Source organism: Megascapheus bottae, chromosome 4 (genome assembly GCF_031878675.1).
Source record: "Megascapheus bottae isolate mThoBot1 chromosome 4, mThoBot2.hap1, whole genome shotgun sequence".
Taxonomy (NCBI): domain Eukaryota; kingdom Metazoa; phylum Chordata; class Mammalia; order Rodentia; family Geomyidae; genus Megascapheus; species Megascapheus bottae.
In genome coordinates, this window is record NC_143512.1 from 58,683,449 (window position 1) to 58,707,380 (window position 23,932).

At 42.1% G+C, this 23,932-nt stretch overlaps 1 protein-coding gene and 1 long non-coding RNA gene across 2 annotated transcripts in view; one reads left to right on the forward strand and one right to left on the reverse strand.

Annotated features, from left to right (window-relative positions):
* The window catches only part of Parp8 (poly(ADP-ribose) polymerase family member 8), a 176,011-nt gene extending 168,631 nt beyond the window's left edge, over positions 1-7,380 (reverse strand). The window contains exons 1-3 of the mRNA XM_090331960.1: positions 7,118-7,380; positions 6,867-6,968; positions 5,781-5,835 (exon numbers count right to left, since the gene is read on the reverse strand). Coding sequence (XP_090188086.1) covers positions 5,781-5,835; positions 6,867-6,957 — 146 coding nt within the window. The 5' untranslated portion in view covers positions 6,958-6,968; positions 7,118-7,380. The remainder of the gene's footprint in view (positions 1-5,780; positions 5,836-6,866; positions 6,969-7,117) is intronic.
* Positions 7,381-10,782: 3,402 nt separating this feature from the next.
* Positions 10,783-23,932, forward strand: part of LOC150064517 (uncharacterized) — a 37,420-nt gene continuing 24,270 nt past the window's right edge. The window contains exon 1 of the long non-coding RNA XR_016535163.1: positions 10,783-10,926. This is a non-coding gene — a long non-coding RNA (uncharacterized LOC150064517). The remainder of the gene's footprint in view (positions 10,927-23,932) is intronic.

The following is a 23,932-nucleotide window of genomic DNA, read 5'->3' on the forward strand; positions in this document are numbered from 1 at the left end:
AGTTTTTACAACAAGCACTTCCATTTTTCATAACACAATTTGAATAAATCCTTCTAATATGATGGAACACACACACACACACACACACACACACACACACACACACACACACACACGCGCGTCTTTTCTAAAGAAGTCCATAGAAAACAAACTGCCTTTAGATATTGCACTAGGGCCCAGATGGAGTATTGTTAAACCTCTGATTGAATCAATTTTGTTTAGGATTCAAATCCTCCAGGAAGCCAATGTCCTCATAATTCTCTGATAAATGACTGTCTTTTCAGTCTCCCAACCCCACTGCCATCCACACCCCCGAAGAGGCATATGAGACAGAGAACAGGAATCAGAGCTTACTTAACTAGATAACTGTGGATTCCTATGAAATTCCACTGCAAGTGGCATCACAAGACTAAAGACTCTCTGAAGTATTCAAGTATCTCCATATATGGTCATTTAGGTTAGGAAATCCCTTCTCTTCTGCCATCATTTTCAGCCCCATTGTCACAATCTTATTTCATTCAACATTTAGTTACTGAGAAAATATTACTTTTCACAGACTAAACTAGGGAAACCACAATGAAGAGGACAAAGTCCTAAAAGACATACAATAAGTTGATGAGAAGAACTATATACACATGAAATCCTCGCCATCTCAGGTAGTTGATACAGGGCAATCCAACCATATGAGGCCAGTCTGAGCTACTTGGTGTATCCTTTAGAAGCAAAGAAAAGAGAGCGGGATGTGAAATAACTAGAAATAAACTGATAATTCATTACAATACAAATGGTTGTCACTTCTTCCCATGCCATCATGCTGCAAAAGCACTAGGTGTTCAGTAGGCATTGTCCTTTGATGTTTGCATTTTGATCTTTTCCTAGCCTATGGATATGATCTATGATAATCTTTCAATGCTAGATAAGCCGAATTATCATGAGTTCTTCCAGGGGGAAACACCAATATTTCAGCAGGGGTGAGGAATCTTTTGTCTGCAAAGGCCCTTTTGGAGATTCTTATCGTGTATCAGCCATACCAAACTATCAATGCAAGGGAGATGATGAGAAGCATACAAAGAATGTATTGTGCATTGTGGTTCAAATGATTTTGAGGGTCTTGTATGTCCTGAGGGCTGGAAGTTTCCCCATTCCTGCCAGGGCACAGTCCTGTTGCAATTTTAGGCGGGTTTATTCAATGTACCTCCATTCAGCCTATTTTCAATTTAGCATAAGTATATCAGGACCTTAGTTTCTTCTGACATAAAGAACATCAGTATAATGAGGTATCGTTGTAGAAACACCTAGCAAAATTAAATGAGAGGATGCTAAGATTTCTCAAAAACTGGCTTAGCAAAAATTTTGAATAAAGCATAATGAAAAACTAGGGGTGAGCCAGGGTAATACAGGGTAGAGTACAGAGAGAATGCAGGTAGAATGTACACAAGGCCTAGAGGTGGTGTTAAGTCCTACATGCTTTAGGGCGTCCCTCCCCCCTTCCCTTCCTTCCTTCTTTTCCTTCCTTTTATTTTTGTGCCAGTACTTGGGCTTGAACTGGGCCACCTGGGTTGTTCCTTGGCTTTTTCAGCTCAAGGCTGGCATTCTACCATTTGAGTCATGCCTCCAAAGGAAGTGGGTTGGGGGGGGGTAAATAGGGCTTAAACTCAGGGTTTTGTGCCCTGGTTTGACTTCCCCAAAGTTACAGGGAGTTTTCTGTTTGTCACTTGTTTTCTATTTTGGAGGGAAATAGTTTCTAAAGCCTGAAACTCAGAGTCTTCGCTCTTCTTTGACTTTTTCTGCTTCAGGCTGGTACTGTACTGTACAACTTGAGCCACATCTCCACTCCTGTGATTATTATTGTCACAACTTATGTTCAAAAACATTTACCTGGACAGAATTCACTTCAAAGGATGATTACGTGGAAGTATTTTCTCATACAACAGAGGGAATACATAGGCAATTTTATACATTCAACCGAATAGTAATTCCAAATTTTGTTAATTATGATATTAGCATCATGTTTTTCAAGGTAATGTTTTCCTATATTGCCCAGGATTGTCCCTGAACTCTTGATACTCCTACCAAACTCTGGAATTACAGGAGTAAGCCATGTTCAGATTAAATATAACAATTATAATGTGATCACACTCTCCATTTAATACAAATGTCTTTATTCTCATATTCTTTCTAAAGACAGTAATAGTAGTATATTTTTGAATGGAAATGGAGCATCTCAGAAGAGTATAGTATCATCTTACAATATATTTTATATGCATATAGACTCACAAAATTCTAAAAGGCAGAGAAATCATATACCTTTAATTTTTTTTAAGTTTTTCTCCTTTTTTGTCAAATCTTTTCTGGATTTTCTTCCAACAATTCTGATTCATGTGTTTTTTAAACAGAGTTCTATCATGCCAATCTTTGCCTGGCTGAATGCTCACCTTTGGGGAACCCCAAGAATCATCCATGGTAAGACCATTGCCTCCTGTTCTTCTTCCCTTGACTTCAGTATTCACTGGTCTGGAGACTCAGCCTTCTTTCCTACCCTCAATATTTCCCATTTTATACATTCTCTTTGTTCTTCCACTGACTCCATGTCTGACTACCAGTGAGATGAAGAAACAAAGCCCCAAATCTTTGGAACATTAATGAGTTTTCTTCTAATCAGCACAGAAAAGACAAAAGATCACAAGCATCACCAAGTGTAAGGATAAATAACGTGCACAAACTCCAAATTGTGTACAGTTAAGGCCTATTCTTGGCACACCTCTTTGGCATACCTAGGAGACTATTTGGGTAAAAACTATGGCAGGCCCTGAGCCACTGACTAGTATATAGTTATTTCTCCAAAGAGTCTGGAAATTGGGGATGATCTACTGCCAGAATTAATCACAAATATATATGTGATTAATATATATACATATATAACACAAATTTCTAAGCATGGATAAATGTTATTAGTAATATTTAATATCTTTTTTCAGTCCTTCTCAATCAACATTAATACTAAATACTAAAACTTTTCTCTCTTTCTGGTGCAGAACTGTTTGTGTGCTCAAAATGGTGGAGAACCATAAGGTACTGAAAGAAACCCAGATCTCGGCAGTTTGACAGAACAGGATTCACACCACAGCTCCATCATTTAACTGAGGGAATCTGACCAGGCATGTTAAAACTCTCGGAGCGTCAGCCTGTACATAGAAAATGAAGATAGTAATTCCATGAACCTTCCCTACAGAGAAAATTAGGCTAACTCACCCTCTGTTGACCACTTCACTTCCTCTTCTCATCCTTCTCCGGCCCACCAAGGCAGAATAGTAATGTTAACAGAGACACTTAGCCTTACAAAGACCACCATATGAAGGCTGAAATAACATATGTGGGGCAGCCCTGGCATCATCTTCCTTTCAGCATTTCTTCTCATCCACAGAATTGTTTTTAAAGGAAGTTTTTTTTTAAATTCAATATTCTTTTCTTAAAAAATAGTGAGATAGGAGATCAATCTTTACCTTTGAAACAATGTATAATTCACTCCTGGAAAGTGTCAAAGGAAATGGTATATTACGCTGTATCTGCCACTTGAATTGAGAACTGCTTTTGAAGTATGCTCTCAATCGTTTAGTTGAAATAGTAGTTTTTAAACACAATTCAATATAATTGTACACCATCACTGTCTGACTGCTACTTCCTTCATTGATGAAGTAAATCTTATTTATCTGAGACAACATTAATCAAATATTATACATTAGGAAGCACACTCAATCAAGTTAGAGAATTATTTTAATTTTAAATGCCTGATGGAAATGTCAAGATGGGAAAGAGATTAATAAACATGGGTTATGGGAATAACATGTTTTTTTTTTTTTAGGAGCGTAAAAAAACAAAACTCTCACCTGCCCTCAAGTACAAACAATAACTAAAGAGATTATCGACGGTGTTTTATTGAAATGATTTTTAACATGTTCTACTGCAGAACAAGCTTTGGAGAGAGCACAGTAATCAGTGGGTCATAAACTATCTTCTGACAATTTTCAGCTGTTCTACATTAGCTATACAAATCCTAGATATTCAAACTAGATACAAAAGAGAAACACCATCCCTTAATCCAATTACATGGAAAAGGGAGCATTTCTTATATCAAGAGCAACCATGGTACCTATTCCTTCAATGAAATCAAATGTTATCTACATTTGTTAATTATTCACCACAACATCTCCACCTCAAGCTACTCGAACATTATTTCAATAATTGCTCAAGAATCCTAATACACAACCAATATTAGAGATTAAGTTATAGTTCACACTCCATTCCAGATAAGTAAATTGAGACCAATAGAACTGAAGTGTCTAACAGAAAATTAGAAAGCTGCTTAGGTGAGAAGGCCAGTCAGACTCTCCTAGGAGAACTTTTCACTGCAAGCCCAGTAACAACCCTCCACCGTCTATCCACCTCTTTGTGGACCACCAGAGCATATGTGAGCTGTTAAAATAATCCAAGAGGACATTAGTCATACGCAAATGTTCTCTGGCTATAAAGTGTGGGAGCAGGGTTAATTTAATCAAATATCCTCCGGTTTCATTTTATCCACAACTACAAAGATGACCGATACTCTCATAAATTAGCACTAATGCAATTTGATTCTCTCCCAAAGAGTACAGTGAAGTTTGGTGATTTCACCTCTGTTATACTGTCCACAATCAGTGTTCAATCAGTGTTTTATCAATCCTGGGGCTTAAGTAAACTGGGTATATAGGAATTTGATGACCATTTAATTAAGGCTTCTCTGACAGGTGGAATGCAACCTAGCTCCCCAGCACTTTGAAAGTACACAAACTGTTAAAAGGTATTTACCGAAGAAAGCTTTTATCTTTTTTCCCTATGCAGTTTATGTGTTCATCAATGCTTCCATTAGCTAAGAGATATTTTGGAATGAAGTCAAATGATAGAGAATGTCAGGTCTCAAATGCTGAGATGAGCTGAGGAATCTCCATATGGTAAGCCCAGAGAGTTCAACCACTGTTGACCCTAAAAGCCCAAATGAAAACTTTGACATCACAGAAAAAAAAAAAGAAAAAAGAAAGAAAAACAGCAATTTCTATTTGAGTTTCTCAAGACAAAATCGGTTTGGGCTTTTATCTAATCGTTGACCAATTTACTATCAAACCGTGCATTTGTCATTCCTCCCCTGAAAGGAAGAATGCCAGCCACTCCAGCTACATCTAACTCCAAATTCTTTCTTACAACTAAATGTGAAAACCAACCAAAAGAAAAAAGAAAAACCACTGGATGGTGAACTGGCAAGACTACATGTTTATGTCAACCTTCACCAAACATGAAAACACACAGGCTCTCTGCCCCCCACGGGCAAACCACCCTTAGTGATCAATTCTGTGGACACTGTCTTTTTCCCATTTCTATGCCAGTCTTGTCTGACGGTACCCAGCCCCAAAACGTCTAGAGTGCAAACGACTTCTGGGAGCAGAAAAGGAAAAAAAAAAAAACCCAACTACAATAAAAACCCAACAGCAAGAGTTCTCTGCTGCCGGTGCCTGTGGCTGGTTGAGAAACACTTCAATCCATTCTCTTTATTTTCCCTTCCGCTCTTGAGAATGGGAAGGAGGCGGGGAGCGGGGAAAGCGGACCCCGGGCTCGGGAGGTGTCTACATCCCCCACCCCCAAAATTAAAGACAATCAGCAAATAAAGCACCCCAATCCGGAGCCCGCGAAGAACAAAGGAAACGGCAGCGTGTGAACAGGAAATGAAGCAACTCGAGACACATAAATACCTTCTGGGGCCGCCGACGTAGGTGAAAGTAAAGGTGGAGTCTGAGTACCTGAAATCTGAAACGGAAAGTCTGGTTCAGCGCCGCCCTGGGGCTGGGGCATGGGGGGGAACTGTCTCGAACCCCGACCGAACCTGCCTGGCACCCCCTCGGTAACCCCGCCCAGGCAGACCGCGGCGGGCGGCCGCCCCCAGGACCAGAGCGCGGCGGGGTCCCCGCGCGCCCCGCGGCGCGGGAGGAAGGGGGGCGCCGCCGCGCGCCCCCGCCGGGTGCAGCTGGAGGCCGCCCCCCGCAACAAGTGCCGGGTGCCATGGCAACGGCGGGAATTTCCCCGCCCGGCGGCCGGAAGCGGCCCCCGCCGGGCTTCACACTGCAGAAACTAAATAAATAAATAACCATCGGATCTCGGTCGGGGTTGGAGGGGGGGTGCAACATGGACGCTAGGCGATTCCCCCCCTCCATCCCCATACGAGAATGCGGGGGCTCGGAGGGGATGCGGTATTGTTTGGGGAACCCCAACACTCTTCTTCACTTTCTGGGGTAATACCCAACCAGTTGGAAAGGGAAACTGGGGGAGCACGGCACCCCCTCTCTCCACCCACCCCACCCCGAGGGGGCCTCGGCGCCCCGGCGAGCGCAACGCAGCGCCGCAGGCTCCGTTCCGGCCACCGCCGCTCAGCTATGGCGCAAAGCCGGCGGCTCCTGCCCGCCCCGCTCGCTCGCTTGGCGGCGGCCGCCGGCCGGGCCGGGCAGCCTGGGGCGCTCCGTGCAGGCGCGGGGGCTGGGGCTCGGCTCGGCGCACGGCCGCGGCCCCCGGACCCCTGCTCAGGCCGCACGGGCTCTGCCCCCGCCCCCGAGCTGGCTGCAGCCCCGGACTTGGAGAGGAAGGCGGGGTGCAGGGGGGAGACACGACAGGCGGGCGCCCCCTCCCCCTTTTGGCTCCAGCTCTGGTTGCAGCAGCTGTTGCCCGAGAACCGGCCGTGCCCCCACCCCATCCCCGCCGGCCACACACGTCTCGGTCAAGTGGCGGGAGGGGGGGGCGAGGGAAGGGAGCGGGGGCGGGCGGGCCGGGGTCCGTGCTCCACTCACCTGCAAACAGGCAGTCTTTCTCGGCTCTGGACTTCTGGATCACGACGTCGATATCCTTCTGGATTCGCTCTTGCCGCGAACACATCCCCATGAAATAAATCCCTGGAAAAGAAGAAGCGGCCGCCGTTCCCACCCCGCCCCACCCCCTCCACGCCGCCAGCTCTCCGGGAATAGTCCAGAGACGGCCGGACGGACGGGCGGGCGGACGGACGGACGGACGGACGGGGACACAACCAGAGAGAGGGAGAGACCTCTGGCCGCGGCGAGGGCCGAAGGCGAAGTGGAGTGGGAAGTGATCCCGGGCGAGGGCGGCGGCGGCGGCGGCGGCGGCGGCGGCGGCGGGAGGGGGGGGCGGCCGGCTTTGCATCCCCAGATGTGGCCGCCCAGCTGCTGCTCGCCGCGGCCGCTGGATTCCAATTTCCTCCGCCGCTGACAATGGCTGGTGATGACACCGAGGCGCACTTTCTCCCTCCAGCCCCTCCCCGCGCGCGGGGGAGGAGGGTTCGGGGGAGGGGGGCGCGACGGGGAGCCCCCCGCTCCGACTCACGCGCGCACGGCCCTAGCGGTCTGCACGCCCGCCCTGCCTGGCACACGCGCGCGTACACACACACACACACAGGCACGCACGGTACACACACTCGCCCGCGGGCGGCGGCGGCCGTGCCCGGGCTGCTGCAGCGCCGCAGACCCTCCCGCACGCTAGCGCCCGCCTGTCACCCGGCCCCGGCCGCGCCACGCTGGAGCACTCCTAGTAGCGGCCATCCCCGGCCCACCGGCGAGCTGAGCCGACCCTGTAGGTACTGAATTCTCCCCGGGGCTCGCCGCCCTCCCCCTTCCCGCCCATCCCATCCCTCCCTCCCCACCACTTTTATGAATTCCACTCCACTTTCAAAAGGGAATTATTATGAGTCATATGGAAAACCCAAACCGGAGTGGCTAGGAGAGAGATGGCGGGGGGGAGGGAAGGGGAGGAGCAAAGACAGAAAATTGTTCTTTAAAAATTCAGAAGAAATAATGGGAACAAATCTTTCCCTTGTTGTCACATCAGGCAAGATGGGACGGGGTGGGGGGCGGGGCACTGAAATTACTTTACACCCATTCCCTTAGTGATGTCTGCTACGCGGGGGAGGGGAGGGGGGCTTTGGTTAGTTTGTTTTTATTTATGTTTTTACCCCTTCCCAGACTGAAGTACTGGGATCCCTTTATCAGCACAACCCCATTCCCATTCCTTGCCTCCTACTAGTGTCTGGGAAACACACACACGGCAGGACATCAACTGGGTGTCAGCTAAGGCAGGGGAAAAATATACCCAAAGCAACTGGAATGTGACAGGGTCTCCCTGAAAGAAGGGTGTTTGTCTGTCTGGTTGGCTTGGTCTCCGCAGCCTCTCCTTTGCGTGTTTAGTCAGGGGAAAGCTCCTGCAATCCTGTCGTCTTATTTAGAAGGGTGAGGTGCTGGCTGAGTCCCTCACTCTCTGTGTCCAAGTTCCTGTCCCTGGCCACTTCTCTTGCCCCATGCAGTGTCATATGGATGAGTTTTAAAGGACACTTTGCTTGTGGTGCTTCACTGAGACTCCTCCTTGGCAAGCCTGCTCTCATTTTTGTTTCCTATGCCAAGAGCCTTGTACAGAAGCTGGCATCATGGAGGGGTGGCCTCAACCCTGGCAGTCCGCATGGATGGTCAGCCTGTTTTCTACATACCCTAGCGTCCATCATCTTCAGCAGCAGAAGTCCGAAGAGTTGTGGAGCTGGCTCAGGTCGTTACTACATCCATTTCTGATTCTGACAGTAAGAACATGATTTTTTTTTTTTCCTGAGAGAAAGGATTGTCAGCCTTTGTGGATGCTTCGAAGTGTAGTCAGTCAAAAGCAAGAGTGATGCGAGCATGGTGGTCGAGGCCTGAGGTCTGTTGTTCAGTAGAGTGAGGAAAGAAGAATCTGCGATTTCAAAAACAAGTAAATAAATAAAGCAAGGGAAATCACAGTTTTCACTCTCATCTTGCAACAGTTTAATATTATGAAAGGGTGTGTTGTGCCGCTGTGCCCATTGGAGTAATAAAGGATCCATCTCTGTCCTCTGGGTCCACTGCCACCCGGGGTTGGATGGAGCCATGCTCACCTGTCATCTGCTCAGTCCTCTCTTGGATGCGTCCCATCTAGGGTCAGGCTCCAAACCATTTTCTCTATCACTCCTCAGTGTCACAAGTACATCCTTCTTTTCATTTGCTTTCCTTTATGAAGGTTAAAATCCCTTAACCCCGAAGAATTGTTCTTCTAGCTGTCTAGCCACGAGGCTTTGGTCATCAGAATAGACATTATCCATGTAAGTTTGAAATCACCTTAAAGGTTCCAGATGGTTTGTCCTCTGGGTCACTAAACCCTGGAAAACAGAGCTTCCTTTGAGTCGTCCTATACAGTACCTGAGTTTTCTGTAACCTTCGAAGGCTGCCCTGTTTTTATCAAACAAAACTAACCTCACACTGTTCATACCCTTGAGGTATGATATACTTGAATGTTTTAAAATCTTGAGTCAGTTTTTTTAATGCTAAACCACCTTTATAATTATATCTTTCTGCAAGATCAGTTTTCTTCCACAATAACTGTACCAAGACATCAGTGTTGTGGGCTCCATCCTTCTTCAATGATTCAAACTCTGCCCACAGCCAGACTTCCCTAAGAGTCTGCTCCCTTCTCAGACTCTTACGTGAATGATTTAGATTTTGTTCTAATGGTTCTTTGACTGAAAATTAGAACTGGTTGGAGGTGAACAGGCTCTACTCCTACTCTGATCACTCAGATGCACACACACACACACACACACACGCCTTTGGGACACTGATAAAGAGGCTCTTCATGGTTTGTTAGATAAAAATTAACCCCGTGGAGGAATACCTCCTTAACAAATTAATAATGATAATCTACCTACTGGATAATGGCACCTAATTAAAAGAGTTACACTGGTTTAGAAAAGTGATTCCCAAATCCAGATACCAAGGATTCTGTCTGTAATCCTAGCTACTCAGGCAGCTGAGATCTGAGGATTGAAGATCTGAGTTTGAAGTCAGGCCAGGCAAAAAAGTCTCATGACACTTTAATCTCCAGCTGACCTGCAAAAAAGCAGGAAGTGGAGTTGTGCCTACAGTGGGTGAGAAAGCTAAGCTTTGAGGACAGGATTTCAAACCCCAGACCCAGCACAAAAAGTAAACTAAGGTAAAAAAAATGTAAAAGTTACATGTATAAGTTCTCACTGTATACATAATAACTTTATATAACCACTGTTGTTATTATTTACAATGTACAAAAAAGGAAACAGGTACAGTGGAGCTGAGTAACACTCTCAAATGGCACATGAACTTTATCCTCTTTCTCAGTTTTTCAGAGTTGTAGGGAACTTGAAGGAAGATAGCTATCCAGAGATCTCACTAGGAAGCAAACCAGCCTTCCATGGCCTCAAGCCAAAAGTGAAACCAATAAGAGAACTGTAATGGTTTCTGAGGGAAGCCTGGGGCCGGAGGTCTCTCAGAATAGTCTGCACCAGTGGCACTTAGAGTTTCCTTTCTTGTATTGAACTTCCTTTCTCAGCACTCTCCAGCACTCAGTGAAGTCTTAAGAAAAGTAAGGACTTGGCTTCTGCTATTCCACAGGAATGAGAAAAAGGAAGAGAAGCAAGATTAGCAAAGAGAAACAGCCAGTTTGTCATATATAGCCACGAATGTCCATAATGCTATTATTCGCCATAAACTGTACTGCCTAGGTGACTAGCTCCTTTCCCCCTCACTCCTAATCAGTTATGTCTAAGGTCAGATGCATGTGGAGCAGGGGCTTCTCTTCTGGTGGGTTTGAGAAAACTGCTGGGCTGGAAGACTGCAGCTCCTTTACATGGCCCTCTGCCTGCTGTATGCCACACAGGGCCATCGACCCTCAGAGTTGACCAGAACACAAGCACAAAGAAAGACACCTGACTTCCCAGAAAATCACAGCCTATTCACAGAAGAGACATTAATGTTCCTCCCTTTTACAGCCTGTCCTCCAGTCCTATAACCTTCACTTCACTGAAACAGGGTAAGCTGCTGATTTTCTAAGTCTTTCTCCCAAGTCTTCTTTTCTTGTTGATCTAGAGTAAAACTCTCCTCTAGCACCTCAGTGGGCAGTCTATCTTGCTGTTGGTTCCACAGTTTAATAGGAGGAAAAGTGGGGATGAGGCGGGGACCCAGCTGGCCACAACAGGAATGCTCAGTAGCTATGACAGAGCCAGAACACAACACAGTGAGCCTGCTTTATGCTACACTCATTCAGGGAGAAAAGTTCAAGGTCAGAGATCAGTTTGCTTTGTGGTTTATTTTTTGCTTAAAGCGTTAATCTCATTGTGTAATCAAGATGGCCTAGTAACTTCTGAAACTCTTGCCTCCACCTTTCATGTACTGGGACTGTAGGCATGCCTCGCCACTCCTGACAAAAAGCCTTCAGATTTGAGCAAGGAAGCAGGCTTTACCTGTGAGAAATTGGAAGCCACTGGAAGGAAGATGCTTTCAAAACTTATGCTCAATAACTGGATTTATGTAGCTTCTCTTTTAAATGGTTTTATGCTAGAAACTAAGGAAATTCAGAATAACGCTAGGCATTGTAATCCACTTCTAAATAGAATGGACTTAGATAATTCTCTGTAAAACCATTAGTGGGACTAATTTATGTAATTGATCTAGCCATTACAAGTTGAACAAACCAATGTCAACCTTAAGTAAACTTGGCAAATGGAGGAGAATTCTAGGCGGTTTGGTGTGAAATTTAACCCAGTTTCGTTCTCACCATACTCCCTAAGCTAAGATGGAATGGGGCAGTGCCATGGGGGGTGAGGTTGGTAGTGGGAGTGGGGTGGAGGAAGGAGAGAGGGAGGAGTGGGGTTATGGACCTTTCCAAACACTTTAATGAACTGAATGTCAACGCTAGCAAGTGAAACCTGAACTTCTCTGTCAGATTGTCTTTCTTTACTTCAGTTCCACTTTTCTCTCCTTAAACACTAGCTCATCTTTTACCTTAGAAGTATCCGCAGCCTTAGCTACTTTCCCAACTCATTCTTAACTTATACTCAGTTATATTAGTCCTTTGATCCGAATACAGACTTCTCCTTTTCTCTATTTCTAAAGCTACATACACCCTGCGTAGAATATTCTCAGTACAATTATTTGAGACATGTATTTTACACAGAGAAAAACGCAACTACTCCTACATTCCTTACCCCCAATTTTATCCCACTTTCTAATGCAGAGTTCTATTAGCAGTAGTGATTTGGAATTCTTTTATTGTTCACTTCTATGTACACACTAGTGTACTTACATTGATAGGTTTCTAAATACAGTGTTTTCATTTTGCAGCGCTGGACCTTAAACCCAGTGACTTCATGTGTGCTCTATGAACACTCAGCCACAGAATCATGTCTCTAGCAAACCTCTGTGTAACATGGACAATTTACATGCAATAATATAATACAATTCTCTTCTTATTCCAGAGAACCTTCTATATCAGTACAAAAGTATATAGCTAATTCCTTTTAGACAGTGCAGCGAATTCTACTGAATGCATGTGCTACAATGTATTTTAACCAAACCTTCTGTAGTCAGGAAAGCTCTTTCCAAGTGTTTTGTGATTAGACAAATTGTAATAAATGCACATCTCTGCGCAAAGTTTCATCAGTTCCTTTGGTATAGATTATTAGAAGTAGATTGACTGGGTCATAGAAAATAGCAATTTAAATGTTTTAATAGGTACACACAAATTGTTCTAAAAAATCATTTTATCATTTTATACCCCATCAGCTGTTTCTGAGCATACCCAATCCTCTGCCAGTTCTTAACAATAGATAGCATTCATCTTTAGTATTTTTTAGGGGTGGGAAACTTCCTTGCTTTTATTTCTATTTCCCCGATTATTGGGGGGGTTGGGCATTTTTCAAGTATTAATTGGCAGTCTGTCTAGTCTCTGTGCTATTGCTTGTCATAACCTTTCTTTATTTTCAATTGATTTGTCTGATTTTCTGTTGCTGTATTTATTTACAAGAGGTCTTTCTACATTCTGGATATCAGTCATTTTCTATGATAGATACTCTTTAGGGATGCAGAAGTTATGCATTTTTATTTTAAAAAATTAAAAAGTAAACTTCCAACTTCAAACTTACATTGTCTTCTTTAAAAGTAATCATTCTGGGCCGGGAGTTTGGCCTAGTGGTTAAAGTGCTTGCCTTGCATGCATGAAGACCCGGGTTCGATTCCTCGGTACCACATACATAGAAAAAAGCCAGAGGTGGTGCTGAGGCTCAAGTGATAGAGCTCTACCCTTGAGAAAATCCAAGGACAGTGCTCAGGCCCTGAGCTCAAGCCCAGGACTGGCAAAAAAAAAAAAAAAGTAATCATTCTGGCAGGGTGCAGTGGCTCGCGCCTGTAATCCTAGCTACTCAGGAAGCTGAGATCTGAGGATCACAGTTCAAAGCCAGTCCTGGCACTAAAGTCCATGAGACTTTTAACTCCAATTAACCACCAGGAAGAGATGCTGTGGCTCAAGGGGTAGGCAGTAGCCTTGAGCTGAAGAGCTCAGGGGCAAAACCCAGGTCCAGAGTTCAAGCCCCATAACCGACAAAAAAAATCATTCTTGATTTCTCCAACTCAGTACTTTTTCCTCTTCCCTCTCAGTGCTATTTCCAGAAGTGAGTTTCTTATTCCGGAAGTGAGTTTTGTTCACCTTATTAATCACCAAATACCTTAAGATAGAGATTATTTTAATACCATGCACAGTAAATGGATGAATATTAATTGGCTTGAGATGAAGTCTTAACTGTTATCTTTTACTATTTTATTTAAATTCCATGAGACTTGATTCTTCTTGCTACTTCTTCCTACTACTTCTACTGACCCTAAATAACCCCTAGAATAATACTGAGTACATTGGAGGAGGTAGTCAGTATGATATTCAAGGATTAATTGATTGATTTTATTTTGTCCTGACATTCAGAAGCATTTTCCCCAAAGTGCCTTATGGGATACATAATGAACTTTACTTCCAAGATGACTCCAGGTTCAAGTGAATTTAAGAAAAATATATTAAGTAAATTTAAATAAATTTGTCTCCAAATGCTTTTGGAACTATCATATGCCTAGCATGGTATTTCCAAAGGTTCAGATAACTAAACATTTTGGTTTATTTGTTTGGTCTTTGGAAGTGCTTAAGAATTATGTTCATGATTCAAGGATGTGTTTTTAAAATGCAGATTAAAATTCCATCATATATTGTTTTTCTTTTCTGTGATTTCACCTGTACAATAATTTTAACACTCCTCTCAAGAAATGCTTTATAAGTACCAGCTGATAAGCCCAGCACTAGGAAGGCTTTGTGAGCAGGACTATTATAAGTTCCAGGCCAGCTTGAACTACACATCACAATCAAGGCCAAATTTACTTCTAGCAAGACACTGTGGAAGTAAGGAAGGAAGGGAGGGGAAGGAAAGACAAAAATAACGTGGAGTGGGGCCGGGAGTTTGGCCTAGTGGTTAAAGTGCTTGCCTAGCAAGCATGAAGACCCGGGTTCGATTCCTCGGTACCACATACATAGAAAAAAAAAGCCGGAAGTGGTGCTGAGGCTCAAGTGGTAGAGCTCTAGCCTTGAGAAGATCCAAGGACAGTGCTCAGACCCTGAGCTCAAGCCCAGGACTGGCAAAAAAAAAAAAATAACGTGGAGTAAAACATTTGCAACTTTTGCTTTGTGGCATGCTAAATAGGTAAATGTGGACAAGGTACAAATTCTTTTTGTAGCTGTTAGTTTTTTGTCTGCTTTTGTGTTGCTGAATATTAAACTCAAGGCCTTGAATGTGTGTGTGTGTGTGTGTGTGTGTGTGTGTGTGTGTGTGCAAGCACTCTATCATTGACCTAAGCTCCCAAACCCACACAATTTCCTACTACACCAAATCTCAGTTTCTCATCTGAAAAACATGAAGAATAGAGGCTCTTGTCTTTTCCTAATTGTAAGAGAAGATTAAATAAGATAAGCATAACCAAAGAAAAATACCAAAGTTGATTCATAAAACTTGTGTAATCAATTGATTAAAATCCTCCTTGGTTTCTTCAGTTTATCTAGTAGTTTTCCTATCATATTGTTTATTCACTACAATTGTAATTGCTGGAATGGAGATGCCCTCCTATTCACAGCAGTGAGTCCCACAACATGCCACTGAGCAGCTGTGGAAATCATAAACCAGCGCTTCCTGGAGCTTCGTTGCCTTCTTGACAGTCACAAATCCAGTCTTGCCTTCCTGAAGTCTCAGCCAGGGTCAATCTATGTCAGGAAACATTTGGTTGCATGACAGAACTCTTAACTGAAAGCAGCTAAGATTCAGTACAATTTGTTGGCTCACATAACTGGGAAGCATGCTTGGGTAGCCTAGCAGATCAAATCAAGAGCCAGAGGAGCCAGGGGCTCAGGGAAGTGACCAGGAAACTCTACTCAGTCACAGTTGTCTTCCATGCCCATTCTGCTTGGCATTGTATGCTTCTAAAGGATGGAGAAATGGTCCTGTGTAAATCTGAAACCTACGCCATTCTGCTTCAGCAAATCCAGTGGAGAAAGAACAGCTTCTTTCCCAGAATGTATCTGCTAATCCCAGGATGCACACAGAATACTGAGTTGCCCACTTCAGATCAACTGTCCATCTTTAAACAGCTACTGTTGCCCAGTGGATGAAGGATTATTATCTGTTAAGTCTAAATCCAGTGTCCAGTACCCTCTACTAAGTCCAGGGACACTGTAGGAGAAGGGAGAATACAATGTCTCTTTCTGGGTCTTGTTAGTGATTTAAAAAAAAAAATCATTACCAGCTAAGTAGACACACACCTGTAATCCTTATAATCCTAGCACTGGGGAAGATGAGATAGGAGAATTTAGAGTTTAGGGGTAATCTGGTATGCATAGGAAGGCTTTATCTAAAAAAAATTGACTAATGCACCCCCTTCCCTTAAACCACCTACGATAATCATTCATACATGCTGTGAGTGAATCATGGGAAAAAATGGATGATTTTATTTTTTATGGTTTGAATTTCTTCTGATTTGATTCTCACAGCATAGTAATTATAGTTGCAGGGTGTGCTCCTTGTCAGTGCTTGCACCATTATGGCACTTTAGTGTACTTACAGTTTTGTCTGCCTTTCTTAAGTGTGATTTGTTCTGTCCAACAGTGTTTCTCCTATACTACAGCTAATGTGTGAAAACACAGAGAACATTCAATAAATACTTGCTAGAAGAAAAGAGATTTTACCCTTCAGTAACACAAAGTAAGACTACAAACCAGAGGGCTAGAACTCATGCTCGGCTGGAGGTTGGAGGTGTTGAGGCTGAGCGTTGAAGGGAGAATAGGAGTGAAGAAAATGAAGGACATCCTTAAAGTGCTATGTTATCACTCATCTCTTTTGCTGTTCCTTTGTTATCTCATATTGTCACAATATCTCACTTTGTTATCTGATATATTAGATACATTTGTATTTGGTTACTTGAAATTGGACAGGGAAGGGGGGAAAACCAAGAGAGGGGGTGGGGGGAGAGTAATGGGGACCAAGACATGTGGAAGGGTATCAGTGTATGTGAATTAATGCACCTTCTATCTGGCAAATATCATGTAACCCTTTTATTAAATACAATAAAAAATATTAAAAAAAGAAAATGAAGGACATATTAAGCAGTGGAAAGCTCTGAGGCTGGAGCTGGCTTGCATAAACTTGCAGGAACACTCGAGCACTTCTCTTATGAACTATTTCCACCACAGAAATCAGAATCGCCATAAAACAGGGTTTCTTCTCTTCTACCAGGGAGTTGACTGTTAAGCATTTTTGTGACATTGCATGAAAGCATGAAAGGAACAGGGATATTTCGATAGTTGAGATAGTAAAAGTACCAGAAATAAAATCACGAAGGAATTGAAGTTAAATACAGGTCTTAGCCAATGAAAGATTGTGAATAGGAAAGCACTGGCTAGGACATGCTAAGTCTCTACTGCCTAGCATCTTCAGCAACAGTCTTGTATGGTGACTCTTGACTCCTCAAGAGTTACCCTGTATAAAATGTTTGCAGTTCCAGGGAAGACATTGCCTGCTGGAACAAATCAATCCTAGCTGACAGCTTAGCCTGGAATCATGCCAGATATAATCTCAACTTGATTCCGACAGCACCAGGTGTGACTACGATAGCAGTACTACTTTAAATCCAATATCCCATGTAGTAGAAATATCCCATATATTATAGGCTACTTCCTCTGGCCCTTTGGCATACCAGCCTTCTAAGATGTTGGCATTAGCAAACTTCCAAAAAAAATCCTATTGTTTCCGTTGGAGTTATTCTTGGTGTGGTCCTGCCCAACACCAGAGACATGAAATAAATGGGTTTTGCTTCCTAAACTCTGTCTATATTCATGTATGTGCATAGATATATAGGTACACATGTATAGGACATGTATATATAGATCTACCTTATGTGTCTATTGTGTGTATTTTATGTTATACTTTGCAAGGGTATAATAGCTTGGATTTTAACAAGGCTTTACTGTGAGAGAAGACAGAGAAAGAGAGACAGAGATTGAATTTATTTAAGAAAGGAAGGAAGGGGTTGACTGGTTTGCTTAGACTATGTAGAGCCCCAAGTTCAATCCCCAACACTGTCAAATATAAATAAATAAGTAAATAATACATAGGATTAAAATGTTTTGAACAGGAAGTATCCCTTGTTTGAAAAGTAAGCTATGTGCATTTCAAGGTTGTTAAGAATGAACAGGCATGTTTATGAATAACCTTGCTTAGTGTTTTATGAGGTAGAAAACTCATAAAACAGTAAAAGCAGCAGCAACCCAAGCAGTTGAAGAAATTGAGGAAGTATGTAGGAGTGCCCTTTTCAAAGTCACTTTGCTGATTTTCACTTAGGGTTTTGCAATTACAAAAGACCCAGGGCCTCAGTGGACAAGCTCTTGCGAATGGCTTCCTGGACAACAGAGCATCCTGTCCCTTCTCCTTTCTCCAGTTTCTGATCCCTTATGAGTGGCTCACACATTTAATCACCCTAAGTCTGACTCTTTCTTCTCTCTTTCTCTCTCTGTTCTTGTCTTTGGCCTATCAAATGCCTATGTAGGAAATACTTTGTGCTTAAAATAATTGTTCTACCTGTTAAATGTCTTATGCTTTTCAAAGAATTAGAAGTAATATTGTCACTGCCTTTACCAGCATGGAAAAACCAATCCAGAATACAGAAATACTTAACAGAGATAAACCCATTAACAGCGTATGTTACTGTTTGCTTCTGTGAACCATTTATGGAAAATAATTGCCACAGTGCAGAATTTTGTGATTCAAAATATAATCACATGACTTAATAGTATAGACTAACTTCAAGAATTTAAGTAGCAAACTATTTCTCCATGCATTTCATTAAATAGATTGTTTTGTTCCTCAAGTATTGGGTAGCTGGCCAGTCTGCTTCTTTTAATGGGTGTGGGAACTCTTTGGCTTCAGGCCAGTTGGCATGCATATGGCTGCCCTTGACTTTCAGCTGACCCAAAGACTTAGTTGTTCAGAGGTATGAAGCAAGTAAAGGCTCAGAATGTGCATATGTGGTTTATTACCACTAGGAAAAAGACATGGTTCCAGTAAGATGCTATGGGAAGCTTCTTACTTTGTAATAATAGATGAAAAATAGCATTACTACACTTCAAGAACTACTGTATTTATTTCTACTTACTCCACGGTCCTCAATTCCTAAAAAATGAACTCCAGCCCAATCCTATTTCCAGGGACCCATTTTGAAGCTGCCAAGCTGATGCTAATGGAAGGCTTTGTAAGACACAGGAGTCTGTTTTACAGGCATTTCTAGCAGAGAATGTTTCTTCTACATGAAACTCTCTTGCACCCTTTTATTTCCTGCACCATTATTTTAGGGGTGTTACTGCGCATTTTTGTGGGCACAGAAGTGGGTGGAGTTGGTAGGGTGTAACTCTCCACCTTTATACACTGTGACTACTTGTGATCTTCCGACACAATGAAACCTGCTAAGGAGGGCCCTGTACAAATATCAGAGAAGTTCAACATCACGCAGGATTTAGGTAACACATGCACATGAAAAAGAAGGCTAGGAATGATGGCTTGGGTTCAGTTATCTTGGGCCTCCAACAATGCCTCTTGCTGCAGGTCTTTCCTGAAACATCCATTAGAATGGCTTTAAAAAAAGAAGGGTGGCTGTCTTGAACTCATAATCTTCCTGCCTCAGCTATTGGAGTACGGATTCCATAGGTACCACAAATGAGAGAGGCTGTTATAGGAATGGGTCCCTCTTCCAGACTCTCCTTTTTAAATTTGTTATCTCTCCTTTCCTCTTTTTCTTTCAAAATCTAAAGATTTTTTTGCTTTCCCCCCCTTCAGCCCCGCCTCTGGTTTCTGGTGATTAATTGGAGACAAGAGTCTCATAGAATTTCCTGGCTAGCTTTGAAACAGGATCCTCAGATCTCAGCCTCTTGAGTAGCCGGGATTACAAGCCTGAGCCACCAGTGTACCTCAAAAGTTTGTTTTGCTGTTGGCAATACTGAGGTTTAAGCTCAGGGTTGTATGCTTGTCCTTGCTCTTGTGGGGCTCTTTCACTTATATCTCCAGCCCTTTCTTTTGCTGATTATTTTGTAGATGGACTCTAGTGACTTTTCTGCCTACTTTGGTATCTAAACACCTCATGATCTCAATCCCTCATTAGGTAGGTCTAGAGTTATGAACCACTAGCATCTGGCATGAAGTGCTTCCATGGCACCTGCAGTCCCAACACTCAAGAAGCTTAGTCCAGGCAGGAGAATTTCTTGAGTTGGAGAGTTCAAGAGGAGCGTGAATACATTGGGAGATCTCATTGGAGAGGTGGCAATCAGAGTGAGGAGGAAGGAGGGAAGGTGGAGAGAGGAAAGGCGGAAACAGAAAGAGAGAGACAGAGAGACAGAGAGAGAGACACAGAGAGAGAGAGAGGCAGACAGACAGACAGACTAAAGTTGGGGAGAAAATGTGTTCTCCTAAATAATTTCAGTCTAAAACCCTTTCTGTTTCCTAAAGGGCTTAGAACTTGAGCAAACAAAACCAGAAAAGCATGTTCCTCTGCTTTTCATACATTTCCCCCGGAGACACCATCAGAGTGGCGTTAGAAAGTACCTCAAAGGGTTGGATGGGATAGAGACATTTTTTAAGTGAAATAAACTAATGACAGTTTAGAAAAGTAGACGAAGATATGTGTTTTCTAAATAAACAGGCTACTATCTCCTACTAATAATCATTCTGCATTTGTTTCCATAAATAATGCTTCTCTTCTAGAAAAGCTAAACTTTCTGTCCACTCTTCTGCCACTTTTCATCTTTAAGATCCCGAGGGAACAGCTGGAATTAGCTGTTTGGAACACATTCAGACAACAATATTCATCAAGTTTTGCACCCCTGCCTTGTCCTTTGGTTGCCAACAACAAAAGCATCCTGCTATCCTTCCCACTAGACCTTCCTCTTCTTTTTTTCCATAGCACCTTGCCAGGCCAATTCCAAATGTTTTCTTTTCCCTCTCTTGAAGGAAATCTACTTCATTGAACCCAGTTTTAGAAAGTCTTACTGTGGAATCATTTTCTCTTTTCTTAGGTAACATTTACTTTTGTATAATAATTTGAAATAGTGTCAGATCCTCTAAGAAAATATCATTTCACCAAATTTTACCCACTGACCAATCATAAGTCCTTAACAGATTTATTTATTTGTTTGCTTGTTAGTTTTGGACAGTCTCTTAACATTTAGCTCAACCTTGCCTCAAACTGGAGATCCACTTGCCTCAGTCTCCCCAATTCTAGGCCTTTTAGTGGACTCTGCCATATCAGCAAAGAAAGATTTTAGCAGTAGTAAAAATTTACAACAGAAAACCTGAAGGTTTTTTTCCCCACACAAATCCTTGTACTCATCATCCTTCCTTTTTTTGTTGTTGTTTTTGCCAGTCTTGGGGCTTGAACTCAGGGCCTGAGTCCTGTCCTTGGACTTTCTCAAGACCAGAGCTCTACCACTTGAGCTACAGCACCACTTCTGGATTTTTTCCTATGTATGTGGTACTGAGGAATTGAATCCGGGCCTTCATGAATGCTAGGCAAGCAGTCTATCACCAGCCCAAACTCCTGACCCTCATCTTTCCCTTTGTAAGAATATGTTTTCAAAAAGGGTTCTCTTTGGTTTGTGGCAAATCCTTTGTTTTTTGTGGACAACCACACATAGGAACTGAAAGCATGATCAGCACAGTTAGATTTGTGAATACCCTAGCTTGTTTGTTATTGTCTAAAGAAGGAGTTAAAAACATTTCCCACAAGCAAAATATTCTCCTACCTAAATTTATCTACCATCAGCCAGGTAAAGTGATGTAAGGCTGTAGTCCAAGAACTTGGGAGAATGAGGCAGGAAGACATGAGTTCAAATTAGTCTGGGCTTCATAATGCTACAATAGATAGGTAGATGATAGAGCGTGATAGAGACATAAGTGGAACTTTCTATCTAAGTATAAAATATTTCCAGAAATAAACACAATGCTGTCAATGGAATTAAACAACTTGATTTAGCATATCTATATGGTTGGAATAAAGTCTCAGGACCTACATTACTAAAAGTGAAACATTGGCTCATGTACATATACATTCATATAAGTAGGGAATGGGGTATAGAAGGCAGGAAAGCAAGAAAGAAGGAAAGAAGGAGAAAACATATAAAGAGGGGCCGGGAGTTTGGCCTAGTGGTTAAAGTGCTTGCCTAGCATGCATGAAGACCCGGGTTCAATTCTTCGGTACCACATATAGAAAAAAGCCGGAAGTGGTGCTGAGGCTCAAGTGGTAGAGCTCTAGCCTTGAGAAAGTCCAAGGACAGTGCTCAGGCCCTGAGCTCAAGCCCAGGACTGGCAAAAAAAAAAAAAAAAACATATAAAGAGGAAAAGAGCTACCCATCAATTACTTTAGAAAACACTAAAAAAGCTAAAAATAATAAATATTAAATTATTCATTCTGTTTATTTTTTAACATTATCACTTCTTCCTATTTGTGAGAGAAGTGTCTGCAATCCAGAAATATCTGGAAAAGAGTTGAGATTATCTTTTCTTTTTCTCTATACATGCCAAACAAGAAAATTTTAAGTCTGTACATCAATATATCTGTGCTTCCATGTATCTCCTGTATTAATATCCCCTGTATTCATTTGCTAGTTCTTTTATAACTATTACTACAGCATAACTATGCCACTGGGTGATATTAACATCAACCATTTATTTCATGAAGTTCCAGAGGCTAGAAATTTGAGGTTAGGTATCCACAGGGTCATTTTCCTTCTACGAACTCTCTCTTTAGCTTGTTGATGGCTAGTTCTCATTTTGTCTGCTCTTGGTCTTTTCTCTGTGAGCATATGTCTCTGTGCTCAAATTGCCTCTTATAATGAGGACATCAGTTATACTGGATTAGGGTCTATTCAATCCGTGTAACTTCATTTAAACTTAATTTTTAAATTCTGTATTTCCAAATACCATCACATTCTGTAATACTGGAGGTTAAGATTTTGCTGTAGGAGTTTTTTAGGGTGTGTGCACAATTCATGTAATAATGCAACCAGCCTTCTGCCCTCAATAGATGAATTAAATAAAAAGGAATTTAGTCAGAGAACAACAGGAGAATATTTTCTTTGGAGTCAAGATTTCAGTATGACGTTTATCAGTGTTTTCGAACTAAAGGTCATACATGGCATGTTCCTTTGGAAATGAAATCGTAAACTTATTTCAGAAACAATTATACTGATTCATCTTTTGCAGCATCTCCATTTTACTCACATTCTGTTGGAGACTAAACTGAGAAAAAAACACCTTTTCCATATGAGCTCAACACAACTTATTCCTCTCCGAAATACCTTGCTGGCAAATCTGAAGCATGCACTGACCTTATTCTTGTTAGAAACTCAATCTTTTATCTTTACAAAAAAAAAGAAAAAGAAAACATGAGTCCAAAATCTTGAGCAAATTTAACTCACAAAGCAAAACTATTCTTTTATTCACCCATGGACAAACTTCATATTGCTACATTCTTCATATACCCTCTTGGGGAAGGGGAGTAAGTAGATAATTATTTTGTAAATATCCTTCAGCCTTTCCAAGGGCATTTGGTTTACCTTTCCAAGTAAATTATAAACTCTCTGAGGAAATGGCAGTGATTTCCATTTCATTCCATTCTCTTACAGCAATTCTTGGCATTCATAATGAGTTTGAATTGCTATAAATCGCAACTACCAAAAAAATAGGATTTTTTTTGTTCTGCATTGTAGTCCTTATGGAGTGCCCTGAAGTCTGCAGATAAAATTAACACATTCTGTACCTAAAAGAAGATTTCTGGGAGAGATGTGAAAAAAAATGATTATATGATGCTGTAGATGTTGCACTGTAACTCTCAACTGGAAACAGTTATGGAAAAGACAACATGCTCTGATTCAAGTTTAGGTTGCTGAGCATTGAAATTCTCTCTGACTATATCACTTCCTTTATGATTTGAGCAAATTACTTAAGTTATTAAACCACAGTTACCCCAATCTTTAGGAAAGCAATAACGAATAGTATTTATCTCATAATATTGTTTGAGGAATTTAAATCAGTTATGCTGTGATTAAATTTCCTCAGGACACACAGTGAAGACTCAAGAATATGCTGATTTATGGTAGAGACACAGGAGCAAATATCGTTTTTTCTTTCTTCTGGGAAACAGAATTTTAAGAGTTTTGCTACCAGGGGTTGGGGCTTGGCTCAGCGGAAGCACCCTTGCCTGGCAAGCGCAACGCTCTGGGTTCGGGCCCCTGCTCTGGCAAAAAAAAAAAAAAAAAGCTATAAAAGAGTTTTGCTACTGTATATAAAACAAAAAAGAGAGGAGGAAATTTAGATGCGAAGAATTAGCTTTTCAAACACGTGAAAATAAAGTATAAGGGTGTGGATAAAATGATTCCACTTTTGACTTGGGAGGCAAATGGTAGGGCCATTCAAACA